Source organism: Heliangelus exortis, chromosome 4 (assembly GCF_036169615.1).
Source record: "Heliangelus exortis chromosome 4, bHelExo1.hap1, whole genome shotgun sequence".
NCBI lineage: Eukaryota > Metazoa > Chordata > Aves > Apodiformes > Trochilidae > Heliangelus > Heliangelus exortis.
The window spans coordinates 558,230-578,184 of NC_092425.1; the positions used below are offsets into that span (position 1 = coordinate 558,230).

Sequence of the window (19,955 nt, forward strand, 5' to 3'; positions counted from 1 at the left end):
AGAACCAGTCCACAAGCTCCCATATACACTGGCCTTGTCCTCACCTGCATGTTCCACCTTGTTGTTGGTATGAAAGCAGGGCTTGAGCCTGCAGGATTGTTGTTCCAGTTTCCTCTGTGAAGTGGAAACTGTTTGACAAGGCTGTCAAGTTAACAGGTGTGAGCCGTGTCAGTTTCATGTCTGCCATTGACACTCCACCCCTCTCAATTAAAAAAACCTCTTATCTTGAAAATCAGTTGTTGAAGGTAACACAGCTCAAGCAGTGTTGTCAAACACTGCACATTAGGACTAATGAAGTAGAAACACTAATGACAAAAAAGTCTAAGTTGTCCCCTTTTAAGCACCATTCCAAACCATCACGGTGGCATGCCTCAGACACCTCCTGATCAGATTATCACCAGAGAATATGCTATTATTTTGGGGTGTTTGGCAGACATTATTATTTCTGATATGAGAGCAGTTAAAGAGCCCAAATAATGCACTGTGAGACTTGAGATGGTGATTATATAGACAGAAGCAAGAAGAAATATTCCTCCCCCCTCAGGAGTTTACATTCTAAATGGTACTCAGGTACACTAATTATTAGGTTGTCTGACATTTAATCAATTGCTGAGAAATTTTAATGCTTGACAGAAATGAAATATCTGTCTTTGATTTATGTTTGAGCAGGTTTCTAGCAGCAAAAACTTAAAACCGTATAAACCAATTATTATTCCCATTACCTCATCCTGACTGACTCTCTGGGATGATAAAGCCCATCTTATTTGGACTTATTGCTGAGAAATAGACTTCTAAGGCATAAAGTTCTCCAGATGGATGCTTTTTGGGAATTACTTGAATAAGAGAGATTTAATCCACCCAAAAGTCAGTATACTTAAATACATGATGAACATAAAAAACTCACTGCTAATCCATAGTGACAGGTACTAATAGGGTACTTAGTGGATTAATAGCTAGTGTGCTATGTTGCTAGGACTATGCTGTTTATTTCAGTTGTGTGCTTGAACAGATGCAGAAAATAAACTCAGTCCCTTAGGCACATTTAATTCAAGTGGACAAAAATGCATGATTGTACATCTAAGCAGTCAATTGAACCTGGAAGTTTATCTTTAAGATGCTCTATCCCACTAAGCTCCTTAAAAAAAAAAAACAAACAAAAACCCACCACTCATAAACCAGTTTTGGAAGAACATTCAAATGGCTCCATGTAAAAGGTTTGCTGGGTTTCCATACACTACCTAGCTGAATTTTTCAGATTTATAGAACCATCTCTCTTAATTATTACCATGCACAGGTGGCATGCAGGATAATCACAGTAAATCACACAAAAGATTGTAAGTCTCTGAACAACTGTTATTAAAGACACTCACATCATAAAACAATAGGCTAGAAGGATGAAACAGTCACACACAGCCCATGCCAGCTGAGGCTTTTCATGTCTCCAACCTTTCCTTTTGCATAAGGAATCAGATGCATTTAGCCAGAGGCCAAACCTACTGAAAAACCTGGGAGGACAGATAAAAGAGATGAAAAGCCTGTGTCTCAGGAATGCTTTCTGCAGCTCAAGGTGCTGTGAGCAGTGTACCTGATGAACAGATGATATCCCTCACACTCCTGGTGTATTTCTGCAACTGATGTCAGGATGAAGGCATCTCACAGCTAACCTCTGAAACCTCCCAGCTGTGTGGGCATGAGAAGGTTCAAAAGCCTGGTGAGTCAACAGTAGAAGGAAATTATTCTCTGTGATTAACAAACATCCACCCCTCCTTTTCTCTGCCTTTGCATCAGACAGGGTTCCAGTCTAACCTTTGTGATTCAGGCTGCATGTCTGTCTATGGTAACACACTACACAAACTGCTGAGGGTGACAATTGGTTCAAAACTACAATTCACTCCGTTTTGGAACTGTAAGATGACACACAGCCCCTGAAAGGGAGACTCAGCCAGGTATCTTGAGATCTCACATATTTAAAGGACTAAACCAGGTTTCCCACGTGGCTGGCAGAAGGCTCAAGAGGAGGCTGCTCAGTGCATCCCAGTGTGCTCTTGGGGATCTGCAAGGATCAGGCTCTCTGGCAGATCTCCTGCTCCATGGCAGGCTGCTCTGGCCAGCCCTACAAGTCCTTGGGAAAAAAAGGCAACAAATAACTCACCTGATTACCATTTCAGATTTTCTGTTCTCAAAGGATATTTTTCATTCTGCTAAAAAAATTCGTCCTTGAAATCAAACTGACTTTCCCTGAAGTGGGAATTCCTGTTTCAGCTCACTCAAAGCAGGATTAATGCAATAACACCAAAGGATGCACAGAAGACTGAAACAGAGAGATGCCCACTATGAAAATACCAACAGTGACAGCAAACTCTGCCCTCAAAAGGTGTCATTGTAAGCAGAAGCAACATGCACAGCAACACACCAAAAATTAATATACCTCATTATTTGTACCCAGCAGTGATGAGCAGAAGGTACATAGGAGGGAACCAGCAACAGGGTAAAAATATAATAGTCCCTTTCCAAATTCTAGCCACCAGCTGATTACAGACTTCTGAGCTGGAGGTTCTGTCTATGTCTAAAAGTCCTCAAAAGGTTTTAAACCATGACCTAGTTTAATTATTCATAATGTTTTACTTTGGCATTGAAGAAACAGAAATGTAAAAAGTAAAAGCTATACCTACATTTGGCTTGCTTCTGCTTTTGTGACTTTTATGCTTATGGTAACCACTTGAGCAATCAGTGTATTGCTACCAGTAGTACCTTTCTAAATCACAGAATCATTTAGGTTGGAAAAGACTTCTAAAATCATTGAACCCTAATTAATTTGAGCTCAGGTGGAGCTCAGCAAGTCCTCTGAATGGGTACAATTTGATATAGCTACATGAGGATATTCCCTAAATATAGACAAGGTCTATTTTATTTGCCAAGGGTCATTCTGGAGATTTATGGTAGATAAAGGAATTTAACATTTTTTCTTCAGTTGTAGTTCTAGTTCTAGTTGTAGTTGTAGTTCTTCATGCTGTACTACTAAGTGCCAAACCATGTCCTCTTTTCACCTGCAACTGAAAAGTGAGGTATGGCACCATAAACCAAAACAGCACAACATGATCACACTGCCAAGAAAAGAAACATGCAGATGAAAACCTCTTGAATTCTGTCAACAGAAGCTAAATAACAGTAAACATCTTAAGAGGGGACCATTAAAGATCCCAACGTGCTGCCTTCTTGGCCTGGAATTCCTTTGGACACTTTTCTGGTTTAGCTTTTTAAACTAGACACTGCACACACTAGAGAAAACCCTGAATATCTGCCAGCTTCATAATATGGAAGCAAACAATTCTTTTCTCATACATTGAGAAAACTGAGAATGTAAGTAAATGGGCAGGAAATTGTTTAAGACAGCATAATCAGCATGCAGGTACAAGCCAGAGGAAAGGAAATTCATTTCCTAGAAGAGGGGAAAAAGGAATTTCTTACAAGAGAATTACATTGATGTAGAGGTATTATAAACAACAACCAAGCTTTCTGTCAGGAGATGTTTGCATAGGAGAAAAACCGAAAGCAAAGCTGTTCAGGAAATCTCTTTCAACCCCTGTCCATACAGCAGATACAAAGTAGCAAAACTGATAAAAGAAAAAAACTGTCCAAGACCACAAAGCAAGAGAAATTCTTTGACTGATAGGAAAAAGAGTCTGTGATTTCATATGATTGGCAGGTACCATATTTACATTATCATTCCTAAAGAAAACCAAACTTCATCAACTTTTATAGTAAGATTTTAGAGCAGAATCACACCTACACGCACTGCTAAGCAGGATTTAGCAGAACTACACCCAGGCATTTATTAAAAAAGAACTCAGTACTCTGGAAAAAACCTACCAGTTCAAGTATTAGGTGCAAACCACCATCTCCACAACAGATTGAAATCTCTGTGTGCCTTGAGTATTTCTCTACAATGAAGCCAGCGATCACCTAACCCAGTGCTCAGTGTCTAAAAGCCGAGCTGCTGAAAGGCACCTTCTCTTGACTAAGAAGCTAAGTAAAGATGGTTGCAGAACTTCCTTGCTTTCAGCGGTAAAACAAGAGCCCCCAGAACAAAGGTAACTGCTTTACAGCGTGTTTTAACTGGAATTTTTCAGCAAAAAACCACAAGTTCCAACCAGGACCTTAAAAATTTTTCTTCTTTTTTCCTGCCCTGTGCTGCAAACCATAGTACCAACTGAGCACACGAGTCTAACTTTGCAATTTGCGGTTAATAAAACTGTAATATTGTAGCAGAGGTTTTCAGAGAACGTCCTCGACATGGCTGCTTAGGATTCCCTTTCTCGTTGCTCAGAAGCCAGGTGACAGCTGTCACAATGTTCCTGAAGCAAACACATCCTGGAAGCTGTGACACCACAGCAGCTCTGCAGCCACCCAGGGACAGGAGCACCGAGACCCAGGGCACAGACACACGGAGGGGGCTGGATTCTTGGTTCTGATAAAATCAAGGCAGCCTGGTTCTTGAATCATACCTTCTAGGGCCCAAACCGTGAGCACTGCCAGTCCATCTACACCCATTTATCTCAAAAGGTCTGGAAGGAAAAAAACTGTGCAGCTTGAATGGGCATCGATTTCTGCATTTCCATTGTGTCACGGTTTGAGAGAGTGGCTGGTGAGTGGGATTCCCACTGCCCTCCCAGGGCAGGATGGAGAAGGGAAGAAGGGAGAGAGACTTTCAGGTGGGAAGGAAGAACCCGGGAGCAGCAGCCAAAGGCAAAAGCATCCCCAGGGCTGTGAAGATGCAGCTCGGCCTCCTCAGAGGGCAGGGCCTTCCCCAGCAGGACAGGACAGGGACAGGGACAGTGACAGGAGAGGAGAGGGACAGTGACAGACGAGGCGAGGAGAGGCGAGGAGAGGCGAGGAGAGGCGAGGAGAGGCGAGGAGAGGCGAGGAGAGGCGAGGAGAGGCGAGGAGAGGCGAGGAGAGGCGAGGAGAGGCGAGGAGAGGCGAGGAGAGGCGAGGAGAGGCGAGGAGAGGCGAGGAGAGGCGAGGAGAGGCGAGGAGAGGCGAGGAGAGGCGAGGAGAGGCGAGGAGAGGCCAAGAGAGGCGAGGAGAGGCCAAGAGAGGCGAGGAGAGGCCAAGAGAGGCGAGGAGAGGCCAAGAGAGGCCAAGAGAGGCCAAGAGAGGCCAAGAGAGGCCAAGAGAGGCCAAGAGAGGCCAAGAGAGGCCAAGAGAGGCCAAGAGAGGCCAAGAGAGGCCAAGAGAGGCCAAGAGAGGCCAAGACAGGCCAAGACAGGCCAAGACAGGCCAAGACAGGCCAAGACAGGCCAAGACAGGCCAAGACAGGCCAAGACAGGCCAGCCCAGTCCCACCAGTGCTGGGCAGCAGCTGGGGCAGCCCAAGGCCAGGCTCTCAGGGCCAGCTCAGACCAGGCTCGGAGCAGCCAAGCGGCTCCTACCTGGGCAGGCAGCAGGCGCCCTGTCCTGGGCAGTGATGTTCTTCTGCGGGGAGGAACCCAGGAGCAGCGGCAGCGGAGCCTCAGCCGGAGCAGCCCCTGAGGCCTCTCTCGGCGGCCGTTTTGAACTGAGCGCCACGGGCAGGAGCGCTGTGATTGGTCCATGGGGGTCACCTGACCCCTCCTCTGCTCACAGAGGCGTTCCCGGGTTTCTCCTCAGGGCAGCGGCGGCCCCGGGATCCGGGAAGGGAAGGGGGAAAAGGGAAGGGACCCTCGGGATCCCTCAGTCCCAACCCTCCATGGGCAGGGACACCTCCCACAGCTCCAGGTACTCAAGGCCCCACCCGGCCTGGCCTTGGGCACAGCCGCAGCTTCCCTGGGAAACGCGGGCCCGGGGCTCAGCAGCCTCAAATCCAAGGATTTCTTCCTCGTGCCAACCTCAATCTCCCCTCTTTCAGCTGAAAACTGTCACCCCCTGTCCTGTCACCACCCCCCGTGCCAAGGTCCCTCTCCTGCTCTCCTCTAGCCCCTCCAGGCCCTTCCCAGCTCCGGGATGAGCAGCCCCAGCTCTTTGGGCCTCTTCGTGGGACCGTTCGCACTTTGTGAGCTCAGACTGACAAAAACCCTGTTTGGTCCTTAAATCCCTTCCCTGGGCAGCCTGTGCCGGGGCTCACCTCCTCACACTCGGCTTTTCCCCCCAGTACCCAGCTCAGACCCCTCAGCCCAGGCACAAAGTGTCAGTGCCCATGGCTGTGCCCCCTCCCTGACACCGCAGCTTTTATCGGTACAAACCCAGCACACAAACAGCCCCTGTGCCAGGGGATCAGAGCCATCCCCTCTCTCCAAAGCAGCCACTGGTGAAGGGACACAGCACCAGCTTTACCACCAGCCGGCTCAGAAGGGAAAGGTGCAGCCTCAGGCAGGATCCTCTTGCACAAAGATCACACTGCAACTCGGAAAAACTCAGTAGGTTTCTAAAGAAACTTCGTCCAGACTGCCAACTAAATGCAGTCTGAGTTTATTATGATTTTCACAAAACCAGGACAAATTTTTTCATTGCCTTTGTTCACTCTCACAGTCCTTCTTCTGGTTTGAGTTCTGGCCAGACATGAGCAGCAAAAATGCCAGAAAGAGACAAAATTCTGCCCCTGCTGAATTTGTAATGCACAAGAGTGCATCACCTCAGACACTCTCATTCCTGGGTGAGCAGTCTCTACCAGGCTGCAATAACCTCCTCTCTAATTCTAATTTCTTTTAATTTAGGGAGAGCTCTGGGATACAACACCAACCTATGGCTCCAAGGCTTCTCTCTGAGATGCTTTAAATCAGGGACATGGAAGAAACTTTTTCTCGTACTTCTTGAATGCTTCTTAAAGCAATCTAAAAGTCTTGAGAGAGATACCTGTTGTTGATTCCCAAAGAGGAGAGGAAAGCACTGGTGCTACAGCCCTGCTCCCTCTTTTTGGGCAAGAGCCATGAGGCATCCCACACTTTAAGGGGTTATGCTGAACCCATAATTATTAATAAACAAAAAAATGCATTACTGGGGAAAAACAAACAAACAAAAGCAAAAAGCAACAACAGCAACAAAAAAGCTGCAGCCTGACCTTGATTTGAGATGTTTTTCTAATGAAACAACTTTTCCTGTCCTTCCATAAGTCCTTATGCTGCTGAACACCTTACTCCTCAAACTCAGTCCCTGCAGCTGGATTTCTCCAACACAAACTCTCAGTCTCTCCCTGGCAGACTGGTTGGTGCCTTCACTGAGTTTTCACATCTCATCTCCACAAATCAGTTCCAGCTGGCAACACCTTTGGGAGCACCAAGTAGCCACAAGAGCAGCTCTGCCAGCTGGACACCACACTGCTCACTGCTGCTGTCCGGAAAAGCTGGTGATGAACCCAAAACTGGATTGATGCACACTGAATTCCAGCATATGGGAAGAGCAAACATTAATTAAATCACAGTAGCTTAAATGTGCCTTTCTCCAGACTGTGTATTTGTTTATCATTTGATTTATTGCAGACAATTTGCTGAGAAAAAATTCAATTCCTGAGTGTTCAGTGAAGCTCAGATGGTCAGTTGTGGTTATCTGCTATTTCCTTTCATTGATGTCTGCTATACAGTCAGAACTGTCTTCAAAATTAAATGCTAATTCTAATAGAATATCTGTTGGGCTTTTAAAGATATAAATAAACAACAACTAAACAAACAAACAAAAGCCCAACCAGCATCCAGAAAAACAAACTCAGGTTCTAATAAGTGACTGTAAAACAGCCCAGAAATCACAGCTTTTGATGGGACCTGAAGTTTGAGAATCATTTTGCTGGATCTTAAGGCATCCAGCTCCTTACCAGAACACAACCATGACAGGATATAAGAAGCTTCTTAACTGCCATAATCTGAGGCTAAATGCTGCTTCTTCCTTTACAGAAAGCTGAAAGGAGCTGAAGGATCCCTGGTTGTTTTATTTATTGGGATCCACTTGTTTGCAGTGAAATCTAGGAACCCTTACCTCCTGCTTTGGAGGTCCTATGTGTGGAAGAAATAAAAAAAATATATCCCTTCCCAAAAGATAAAAAAGGTGATATCATAATCAATCTGTGTTTATGGTGAATAGTTGATGTCATTAATACTTTTCCTAAAAGGGTTTCTTGTGTCTGAGTCTGAAATTCGTGAAAATATTTCAGATACTAATGCACATTTATAGATTTTGAATTCTAGGCTCATCTGCAGAACATTAGAAATGTTCCACTGGCTAAAAAACAAGACTTTTTTGTATGTTTCATGTAACATTTTACATCCCTAACACAGAATTTATGCAGACTCTCTGAAAATCAGACAGTAGCATCATGAATTTAAATAGTGCTTGAAGAGATTATTACTTGTTTCTTTTTTTTAATTGTCTTTCCACAGCTGGAAATCTTACCAAGGTCACCTTGGTTAAATTATAGGTGACTGACAAAAAAACCCAGAAATAGTTAACTGTGATAACTCAATGAAATGAGTAACAGCTCAGTCTCCATGAGACACTTAGCTGAGCCATGGGCTTTAGGATCTCAGAAGACAGAAAAACAATACAGTCCTAAGGAAGAGACTCAACACAATAGAAACTGACAGGTGATCCCAGCTTCATTATAGAAACTGCTAATTTGGATGCAACACTGTCAATAAGAATTAATCTAATGACACTATCTTCCAAAACACCAGTCAGTAACTCCAGTAAGGTTTGTATACAATTTTCTCATCTGGTTGAATGTTTGCAGTTTGATTAATTCTGAAGTTCTACATCATCTTGCTAAAGATTCCCTTCTGTAAGCATACATCATACAGAGAAAAAAAAGCAGAAGGAAATGTCAGTGTGGAGGCTCACTGAACTTATTTTTCCTCTGCAATGTGACTGCAATTCCTTGGAGTCCTGGCAACAAGGATGCTTGCAGGCAGGGAAGAGATGCCAATGTACTCCAGAAAACTAACAGGTTATGCCTGCACAGAGAAATAGCTGATTATTTCTTATAACATAAACTATATAAAACCCAGCACTTTCATTAAAAATCAATTCCCTAAAAGTTGAGGGCTTGGCAGGCAGAAAGAGCAAAGATGATGTGTGCTTCTAGCCCAGCTGCTGAGTAGCAGGTCTGGAGCTGCCCAGCATGCAGGAGGCAGCTCAGCAGTGGTGTTGCAGTGACAGAGTTTGGGCTCTGAGCAGCCCCGGATCTCACAACAGAACTGTTCCAGACACTCTGTGTGCAGATCCACTCTTCCCTTAGGCACTCCCTGGAGCCAGTGCAAGTCTTTGCTCTTAATTCAAAGCAGCAGTGGGTGAGGCTGGGGGGAACATCTATTCATAAACAGCAACAAGACTTGGGTAGTAAGAACAGAACTTTTAAGTTGTTTTTTGATGGATAAAAGTATTTCAGTATTTGATAGCATAAATGCTACCCCATGGTTTCTTAGAGTGTGTCACTTGTCATTAGGATTACCATGTGATGGTTCCTGTAAAGTAAATGAAGTGCCACCAGTGCAATGGAATGGTTTCCAAGGGGCTGTTAGGATGAATCTTCCCCTGATGAGGGCATCAGGAAAAAGCTGAATCATTTCTTGGAACTCCCATACCATGTATCAGACAGGAACATCTGAAAAACACACCTGTCACTGCTCTGAAGAATCCTTTGCCATGTGCCATGGTTTGAAAAAAGCACTACTTCCATCCTGATGGGACCTGTTGCTTTTCCATCCAGGCTGATCACTGAGAAGCAGGAGTCACCAGCCTTGACCTCTGCCATCTCAGCTCTGCAGCCAGCTTTAGCTCATCTCTTCACCCTGGAGGGCCAACACTGCCCACCAGCACACTGCTGCAGGACTAGCAGGGCCCAGGATCATTCCCAAGATGCCTTCATCAGGATGATGCTGGAGCAGAAACATCATTCCACACAAGCAGTCTGGCTTGGCAGGAGGAGGAAAGCTTCTGGGAAGACAATATCCTGCCAGCAAACACTGTGCCTGCCTTTGTGTGTGTGAATGGCTGCGTCTGGCAGGCTCGAGATGCTAAATAAATACGGGTTATTAATAAAGTGCTAGCTGGAGATGGAAATAAGATTGAATGCTTCATCTTCCCAGAGCTGTTTCAGGATCTTAGGGGGGAAATAAAGAACAAAGACAATGGCAAATGGAGAGCCATGGGGGAAGGACTGGGGGATGGGAGGCCAATGAAGAGGAGAGCAGCAGCAAGGAGGAGGCAGTACATTTGGTTGGCTGTAAAAGGGGCTCGAGCAAACAAAGGGTAATGAAATAGTACTGGGATAAACAGAATGCCAGCTACCTCCTGCCCCCCTGAAATTCAACCCAAAATGTAAAAAACCTTGGCCAGGAATACGTGTGAGACTGAGAAGGAACAACAGGAGACAAGCAAAAAAACTGACAGAAAAAAAAAGGCAAGAAAACCAGGCATCACACGTGCCCAGAGCAGGAGCCCCATACCACCAGAGAGGCTTTAAGGTGCTGCAGGACTCTACAGAAACAGCCAAAGGTTCCAGAGGGATTTTGCTCCTGCTTTACCCCCACTGATGTTCTACCCAGCACAACCATGGGTTTTCACCTCCTCTTCTGTGCCCCAAGTTGAAACCTGTGCTTGAGAGACGAGTGCCAGCAGGTTCTCCTTTCACCTTTCCCAGCACAGATCCTACACATGCCTTGGAACCACGTTTTTGCATCCTCTCTTCTGCTAACTAACCACATGCACTACTTCTGTGGCAGCACTGTTCTGTCATGCAGTGACACTTTGAGAGCTTCACTTTGCAAACATCTTGTCAAAGCATTTACTACAACACTCTTTAAACTCAGACTACATGTATTTTAGCCTAACAAGTCTTTACATTTTTATGCTTCCCAATTAACCGAGGGGCTACTTTTCTGGATCAAATGGCAAGTGCTACATCTGTTTTTACATACTTATAATTCACTGATTTTTGCCAAGCAACAAAGCACCTCGTTAATTAAGTCTCCTGGGCCTAGTTCTCTTCTACTGGTGCTCCAATAGCTCTAAAGCTGTCATACAATTAATAACAGCGATGACTTAGAGTTACTGTCATATTTTTGACCATGGCTATACAGTACTTCAAATTTGGCTGCATGGACTTTATGGTCCCAGAAAGAATTCTAATTTTCAGAGAGCATCCACAACTCCACTGGTTTTAATGGCAGGCTTGCAGACATAAGGGACTCGGATTTTGGATAATTTACATTTCTTTTATGTAGAAGCAGAGCTTCTTACCTCCAGGAATCCTCAAGCCTAACCTGCAGCTATTTCTTTAACACTCCTCAACACACACCACCAAGCAACAACTTTTTTGAAAAGCACACCCTCCTTTTGACTAAACTCATCCAGACTTTGATCTATCACCTTTGCTCTCACAGACGAGCCAGAGCCTGAAACTATCTTCAGGACAATGCCATGACAAAAATACTACTCTGTGAACCTGACATACCAGATCCATACATTTTAGAAATGCCTCAGAGCATACATTATGTGGGTGGGCTTTATGCCTCATTTTGCAGAAATCCAGGCCCACCCCACATGCATGCAGGTGCTGCAGCAAAGCACACTGGTCTGACTGCCCATGAAAAATGGATCTGCACATACACAGAGAGGTGGGAGGCCTTGTTCTCCCCTCACCAACCCAGGTCAGCTACGTGTGAGGAAGATGCAGCACATCTAAAGCAGCCATCAGAACACAAACTCTTCACTGGCACTCAAAGGCTTATGGGATAAAAACCCAAAAGCCAGGACAGCCGCCAGCCCTAGTCTGGAGCACTGCTACAACCAGCAGCTTATTGAAAAAAGAGTTCACACTCCAGCAAGTGCTGTTCTGGCAGAGATCAGGATTCCTCTGCCTTGTCCTGGCAGCAGGAACACATGATGACCTGCAGTGCTGTCCCAGCAGGACACCCCTGAGCTGGCAGCTTAGCAATCAGTTCAACCCCCATTACTGATGTTTTGTCCTACTCTGCTACTGGACCTTTACGTGAAGACACTTGGATGAAACTTTGTGAGCACTGTGTAGCACAGAATGCACTTCACGGGCCTTCAGACTGAAAATACACGAATGGGTGCTTATGGTAGGGATATACAAGTGGAGGAAAACGAGTTGACTTTACAGAATTATGTGACTTTGCAGACCTTTGATAAGTACATCAACTGAAATAAAATACATTGATCAGGCCAGATACTTCCCCTGCCTGCTAATTAAGCAGAGGTCGTTTCTATCTTTGACTGCTTGGGTAAGCCATGTTTCACTCACAAGTCAGTCTTACCCAGCAGCTGTGTTTTAAGGGAACATCAAAAGGCTGAAATCAAGGCACTGCTACACACAGTGGGAAGACAGCAATGACTGTCCCGTTGTGTTATTCAGTGAAAGAATTGCCAGGAAATATGCCACTGGAGAGTGGCACCATTAGACACCATTAGAGATGTCTAGAACACAGAAGACTCAATCCAATGGATGCAAAAATAACTGTTAGCTGCAGGGCTGGTGCCAGTCTTTCAGGCAAAACATTTGAAACACCTTTTCCACAAAAAAACAAAACTGCTGTTGACAAAGGATCTTTTCTGGAAACTTTACAATCAGTTCTTTCCTTTGCCCTGCAAAATGGCAATTTCTCTCCTCAATGGACAAGAGTAGCTCAAAGGCAATGAAACTGCAAAAGCCTCCTCTCCATTAACATTCCAGCATAAGGAGAGATGAGAATTCTTGAGCCCCTCTAGTAAACAGCATGAAGGATTTCAGCTAGATTTGGGTAACAATTTCCCCTCCATTTGAGTCTCCTTCCTCCTCAGGTCATCTGCATTTTCTGAGGGGAAAGCTTAGAGCCACATCAGCAGCCTACAAGATCACTGTTCTCCTGCAAAGGGTTTTGCTTTGTGTCCCCTCTCCTTGTTTTCTCAGACAGCACAAACAGGCCCATGTCTCCTGGCCTTACCTGAATTACCAGTTTGCTCTGCAGGAAGGGAAAGCCAAGGCAAAATGTCTCCTCCTCCAGCCAGCACAGAAAGCAGGGCCGTGCTGTCCTTCAAGGTCCCTGCCACAGCAACCTGGGCCAACAGAGATGAGGATGCAGCCCTTCAACCCATCACACTGCTGAGTTTCGTGCTCTCCCCAGCCAAGCTCGGAGCAAACCCATCAAGTGAAGGGCCTGATCCATGGAGGCAGCCACTCCTGCTGGCAGGATAAACCCTGCTCCACCAAAGGCTTCATTCACACAAGTACACAAAGTGCCAGCTTGCAAAATTAAGGTTGCAAAGGGAAGAACTGTGAGAGACCACCATGCATGACACATGCAGCCATTCTCAATTAGTCTCACACCAGAGGACATGCTGCTACCATCACCAGAGTCTGTGTTCACTTCAGGCATTTGATGTTACACTCTCTGCCTGCCAAATGTTTCCTGCAGCACTTTCTTCTCTCTCTATTTTTTTTTCCCCAAGTTAATCTGGTTGCTGTCAAATGCACACTATGCCAACAGGCACACACAAGGAAAAAATTAAGAAGATTGCTGAGGAATCCCTTAAGACACCCTTCCTTCAGAAGACCACTCTTCTGGTCTAAGTTTTGGAGATCTTGTTGTGGATGCTGCCTGCCAGTGGAGAGCAGACTTGGAGATGATTCATAGCTGGAGATTTCTAGCTGCCACTGCTTGTCACCATGTTGCTCAGAGGAGCTTAGCAGCTTGCTGAAGGCAATAAATAGCTTCCTAAACCCCGCTCATTTCATTCAAATAGTTTATCCTTTGATTTTGTGAAATGGTAGAATCTATAGCCAACAAAACCCAAACAAAAGAGAAAGTGAAGCTTTCACTGCACTTCAACAACAGAGTACTTGCTGCTGGAATTGAAAACGGGTACCACAAGGTGATGAATCTTGGTAATTGCTCAAAAGGGCTCCCTGCCTGTAATGGGCTTGGATTTGTTTCTAGACCCACACTATTGAACACACTAGGCAGAGGAACAGCACCTCAAAAACCTAATTCCTGGGAAAAAAAGGCTGTGTATAGGCTCTTCATGGAGCACTGTCTCTGAGTAAAGAATGTCTTAGAAATATTAAGACCACCTGTTTAAAACCAGTCAGAAGTAACAGACTTTACTGCCAGCTCTGGAAAAATCAGATTCTGCTCAGGACTCTTTCAAATGCAAATTATTATTTAAAACATCATAACAACATTGATCTTCTCCCCACCTTCACCCAGCTTACAGACATGAACTCTTGCACCCTCAGCCTTCTCTGCACTCAAATGGCAGCATCCTCTCCTGCTGGACACTGCTCCTCCTAACCAGTCCCACAGCCACTTTCCCTCTCTCTGTGTGCTCTTCTCTTCTGCACTGCATCAGCTGGGCTGGTGGGCTACAGGCTCCCAACCCTGCTTTCCTTGGGCCACAAAGTCAGAGGCTGCTCAGGGCTTGTGCACACAACTCCCAAACACAGCAGGGCAGTTTGCTCAGGTCTGTGTCTCTGTACCACCTGCCCTCCTGTTCTGACTGGGGAATCAACTGCTCTCAACTTCTGCTTGGGCTTGTGATGGCAAACATCTCACAGAACAGTGCCCCGGATCCCTGCCATGGCAGGTGCCCATGAGAGTGGACCCCAAAAAGGTGGGATGCAGAGTTACACCAAGAGGCCTCTGAGACACAGCTCCTGAGCACCAGGTGCTGCTGCTGCTGACTCTGCCAGCAAACACACATCATCCAACAATGGCCCAGCAGAACAATCTGCCAGACAGACCCACTCCCAGAGCAACAGCACTGGTACTTGGCACAAGAGATAAGCTGAAAGGAGTGCATTTACTGAACATGCTTCCTATCTCACTCTCTGGGCTTATATCTGCATTATCTGATTAAGTGACTGTTAAATAACCCAAGCTGACAATATAGACTCAGACAAACTCTTTATCTTGATCAGGAAGCATTGAAATAATCTCCAAATAGGAATTTCAACAATGAAGGGCATATGCCCAATACAAATCCATTATTCAAAGTGTAAACAGATCCCTGCACTAAATCAAGCCTTCTTCTGATGCCTGCCAGAGGGAAATGCTTCAGGGGAAGATGCAGCAGACTCAATCTTCTGCATTCCCCTGCTAGCAGTTCTTAAAGCAGTAACCAAAATGTAGTCCAGTCCATACTGTGAATAAGGGAATCCAAAAGCCTAAGAAAAGGGAAATGGTTTGTAAGCAGAAAAGAAATTAGAACCACCCACAGTCAGTTTTTTCTCCACCTAGGGAGAGCATGTGTCTCCCAGTGCAATCAGGGAGAGGAAAAATCCCCAAACCCTCTTCAAGAATATGACATATCTCTTCAGGATTTAAGTGAAAATAGTCTTACTGCCCATACAAATGAAGTCCCATTTAGAAGAGCATGAAATGATAAAACAGTATGAATGGGGCACTGACCTGGTAAACAGTTTCATTGGGTAAAAAGAGCATTCATGGAAAAAAATTCTCCTTCCTGCCACATCATAAATAGAACTTGAAGCACAGCTGGGCAACAGGCTTTGGAAGTGTTTGCTCCACACCAGCCTCTAAGCCTCTGCTTGCAAAGACATGGGAAAGCACTTGTTCTGTTTGTAAAACCAGAGCGAGGCTTTTATCCACACATTTTGGCAACGGGCTGTGGCTGTGTAATTATTTCCATATGTTTATCACATCTAAACACCAGTGAAACAGTACAGTACCAACTGGGTCTGTTTACATAATGATTTAGCCATGACATTTGTTTTTTGGAGAGGGGCAACCAGATGCTTCTTAAAATACCTTTCACTCTCTGGCACCCAAATTAAAGACCATGTCAGTGAATTCAGTAAAAGAGAAGCAAGGTCAGACCAGCATGGAAAGAACATTGGATAATACAGATGGAAGTGGCAGTAACACCAGCATTTAAAGTTGTCTGACGTGTCTCATTATAAGACCTTGTTCTCAATTACTTACAACTCTGCCAGCAATCACCTTTGCTACAAGCCTACCTCAGGCTGAATGGGGATTTTGTTGTTGTTTTGGGTTTTTTGAGGGTGGGGCTTCAGAAAAAAAAAAAGTTCCATTGTTTCTGAAAATCAGAAACAGATTTTATTTACTACATTGTTCTCCCTTTTAAAAACAAATAGGCAAATCAGACTTCAACAACTTTCTGTAGCACTGGACCTAGCAATTTTGTAGTGGTAGTACTGAAGATATGAAGTTTTCATTGATGTCACAGGGAAAAAAATGATCTTCTCATTTAACATACTTGGTTGAATCTTCAACAAACCAGAACAGTGATCTTGTGAATCAGAGGAACTGGCCGAGGCATTAACTCCTCAGAAGTAAAGGAGGCTGGCTGAGGCAAAGCTGGAAACAGGACTGGCTGTGGTAAGGGACTGAGCACCTGAAGAGAGGAAGAGATGAGGCTTGCAGAGCCCAGTGCTAGATGTGAAGCTCTAAGGAGCCTGGTGCTATCAGCTGCAAACCCCTTTGAAAAAGAACAAAAAAATGGGTGAACTGAGCCAGCTTAAGAGAATGTGGAGAAATCAAGGGACAGAGGGATTGCTATGAAAAAGTGCACCAGCTTAAAAGAACTGGGAGAAAACTGGCTATTGAATCCCAAGATACATCTTCTGAACCATGACTTTGGTCTGCTTCTCCAGTCTCCCCACTCCTCAGCTCTGACACTCAAAGGTCTGTGCTGCTCCCCCAGCACACCACATCTGTGTAATGCTGCCCTGTACAACTTCAGAATTTTATAGTGCTGCCAATTACCAAAATAAAAGCTGAGGAAATGAACCAAAATGAATTTCTGAGTTAAGCACTCAAAAACCTGAGCAGTGGAACCTTAAACTTCTCCGTGTAACTTGGATATGGCTCTCTTGTGACACTGCCTTTGCTGTGCGAGGCACTGTTAGAGATCATTTCTGCTCTACAGGACTTCTGGGGGCACCACAGGCAATGGGTGCCAGCATGGCAGGCACTGGAGACTTCAGTCAGGTTAGCCTGTGAGAAACAGCAGGAGCTTTAAGGGCTTCAGCTCCATGACACCGGAATAGCTCAGGCTGAGAAACACCCTCTTTGCAAACTAACCAAACCACATTATTTCTTTTTAATTTTTCCCTAAAGAAAGTATCACCTAAAGGAAGCTTTCCCCAGTGAGCATATTTCTCAACAAAAGAAGACTTTGATTCCCAGAACTAATAAGCATGTAATTATGACTGTTCAGACCTTGAAGATTCAAGCCTAAAAGTAAAGGTATCCCCAGGAGCAGAGAAGTGTTTCTGCACTATGCAGCTCAGAGCTAGGCACTGACAGCTGGGGGTGTGCTCAGAAACGTGGCCGTGCCAGGCACTGTCAAGCAAGGAAAAGAATAAAAAGCAGGCAGAGCACAAGGATTGCCACTTCACCCAGCAGAGTTCTCAAACTGTGGTCTTTATATGAATCCACATGACACAGGCTGAAGAACATAGCCCCTACCAGCCTATGAAAAACTTGAGGTGCCCAACAAACCAAGTCAGAACTATAAAGCACTTTTTGCAGAAAGCTGGTGAAAGCAAATGTATCCCCTACTTCCTAGGGCCTGGCAACAGCAGCAGACTTCTGACATCACAGGGCCCAGTAGGTCCTCTGAGGCTGACAGAGGCTCCACCAGGCCTGAAGTGTAAAGTTCAGAGCACTGCTGTGTTTGCTGCAGCTCCCACCCAGCTGGATGGACACTTTCCCCAGACCAAGTACACCCAGATGTGGCAGGAAGTAGCACCCATCTAATAGCTTCAGGACCTGTGCTCTGCTCCCTTACCATCACTCGCCAAAATTCCTCAAAGGCAACAGAAATGTTAGCAAAATGTTTTACAGGTACTGACACGCTCCTCCTGCAGCAGCCCTTGAGCTACAGAACAAAAGCACACGGCCAAAATCCTGTTTGTTAGTACCCACAGCCTCTCTGAAAAACCATTTTCCCAGCATGAAAGGGGAAGACCAAGTTGGAACTCAAAGCACAATACACGTATTTTCTGTTTCAAAGGGCAGCACACACTCCTGTGACAGTTCTCAGCACTGCACAGAAAGGAACGGGATGAACCCAGCATCGCTGGTGCTGGTAACTATGAAAACACCTAGAGGTTTTAATTTCTACTGAGGAAAAATACTTAATTATGGCAGCAGAGATAATAAAGAAAACAAAGTCCATTATCAAAAGGCTGAAATTTACTCAACTGGGGTCCACACCTGTGCTGTAAAATTTAGAGAGATCTGCAAATTAAGAAGGCTGAAAAATTAAGTCTGGAAATAAACACCTGTGTAGAAAAAAAAACATAATGGAGACAAGTCTCTCCAAAAGTTATTCATCCAACCAAGATACCAGCCCTATTCCAGACCATGGGGATAGAGGGGAGAAGAGCTTTACTGAAGGTAAGAGCACCAGCCAGTGTCAGAAGTGTGACTGTGTCTGTCCTGGAGCTTTTGGTTCCCAAGTCAGCGATGCTTCCATTAAACCAAGAAGAGGACTGCAGTGAAAATGTGGCTGTTTGTGTATTCTAAAAGGTCTCACAGGTTGTATGTGCTTGTAAAGTGCACATACACAACAATTACATTATATGGAAGTTTACTCAGGCCTCAGCAAATCAATGCAATTATCCATAAAGATGCAGCTGAGCACATTTTTCATATAAGCAGAGACTGAGCAACCCTGACTGCATTCTGAACCTTGATCACTCTAAGGTCTGCTGTCCCTGAAGGGACTTCCATCTAAGATGCCACCTGACTTCACCACAGATTACTAGGTTCCTGTATACTGCTTTACAAACTGACCAAAGGCACAAGAAAGAACAGGAACTGACAAGTAATGACTAATTCTTACATTTGGATATTTGCAAGCAAACTCTTCACTGAAGACTTAAGCAGAGTGATGGCTGAGTCCATTAACTGCAGTAGAGGGAACCATAGGAATTTCAACAACTAAGGAAATTTGCAGCTCATACTCACCTTTGTTGTTCTAAATGTTTGTATACTGGGTCAGCCCTGGCATTAAGGATAAAGCTACCTGACAAGACACACAGACTGGTTGGGAAAGAGAATTCCATTCCCAGAAATCACTTCTAAGCACCTTTGAAGGAAAATGTAAGCACAGCAATATGAAAAAACATCAAACCGGGTATTTTCCCCAGATGAAAAAGTCAAGTTAAAGAAAAGTTTACAAGCCTAAGACCAATGTTTAGGCATCCCTGAAATGGTAAAGAAAAGTTGCTCAACTTCCACATTTCTCTGCAGAAAGCTTTTCAAAGTTCTCCAGTGTCATCTCCTACCCAAACTATCAGGAAGAGTCCCAGAAAGGTCTTTCTTAAGCCAACATCAGCCAGTGTCATCGCTGACAGTCTGGAGAATAAGATGCCAATTACTTCTCTGAAATGCCTCATAAGTCTGCAGAAAATCATTATCAGTAACATACGGTGACTCCAAACTAGCTCCAAATGAGTCAAAATACAGGAACTGTCACAAATACAGCAAGTGCTACAGAGGGAGATGTGAAGAGAAAGTCCCTGCCCGGGCAGAGCTGCAGCCTCCCCACCCAGCAGCAGGGCTGCAGCAGAAATACTCGGCACAGCTTGGCACTTCAGAGAGGACAGAGCAGAACACGTCCAGCAGACAGCAGATATTAACTGTGAATCAGGTAACTCAGGAAGGCTGCATGTAAACTGTACTGCTAAAAGGCTGTTAAATACATGAAAGGTTGCTACAAAGGGAACAAACTATTCACCACATCCATGGTAGAAAGGTCAAGAAACCACTGCGCAGACACATCAAGCCTTAGGGAAAATACAACAGTAAGAAGTTAATGAAAAGTACTGAAAGCCTGACTTCCAGCTCTGGGAGTAGAAAAGGATGGATTAGGCATACATGTATGCATGGTGACAGAGACAGTACTTAAGGGACTGAAAAATAAAAGAAGGAAAACACATGCAAGAGAGACCAACAGAACAGCAGTGCAAGGAGACAGATGAATTGGGACCAGACTCCTGCT

The 19,955-nt window shown here is 44.9% G+C and overlaps 1 protein-coding gene and 1 long non-coding RNA gene across 5 annotated transcripts in view; both read right to left on the bottom strand.

The window, feature by feature from the left end:
• LOC139795637 (uncharacterized) overlaps nucleotides 1-5,608 on the bottom strand; it is a 207,096-nt gene extending 201,488 nt beyond the window's left edge. For all 4 annotated transcript variants that reach the window (XM_071742558.1, XM_071742557.1, XM_071742559.1 and 1 more), the window contains exon 1: nucleotides 5,432-5,608. In XM_071742558.1, the coding sequence (XP_071598659.1) occupies nucleotides 5,432-5,593 (162 nt within the window). In that variant the 5' untranslated portion in view covers nucleotides 5,594-5,608. The remainder of the gene's footprint in view (nucleotides 1-5,431) is intronic.
• LOC139795639 (uncharacterized) overlaps nucleotides 1-19,955 on the bottom strand; it is a 504,885-nt gene that overhangs the window by 360,663 nt on the left and 124,267 nt on the right. The gene's annotated exons all lie outside the window — the stretch shown is intronic.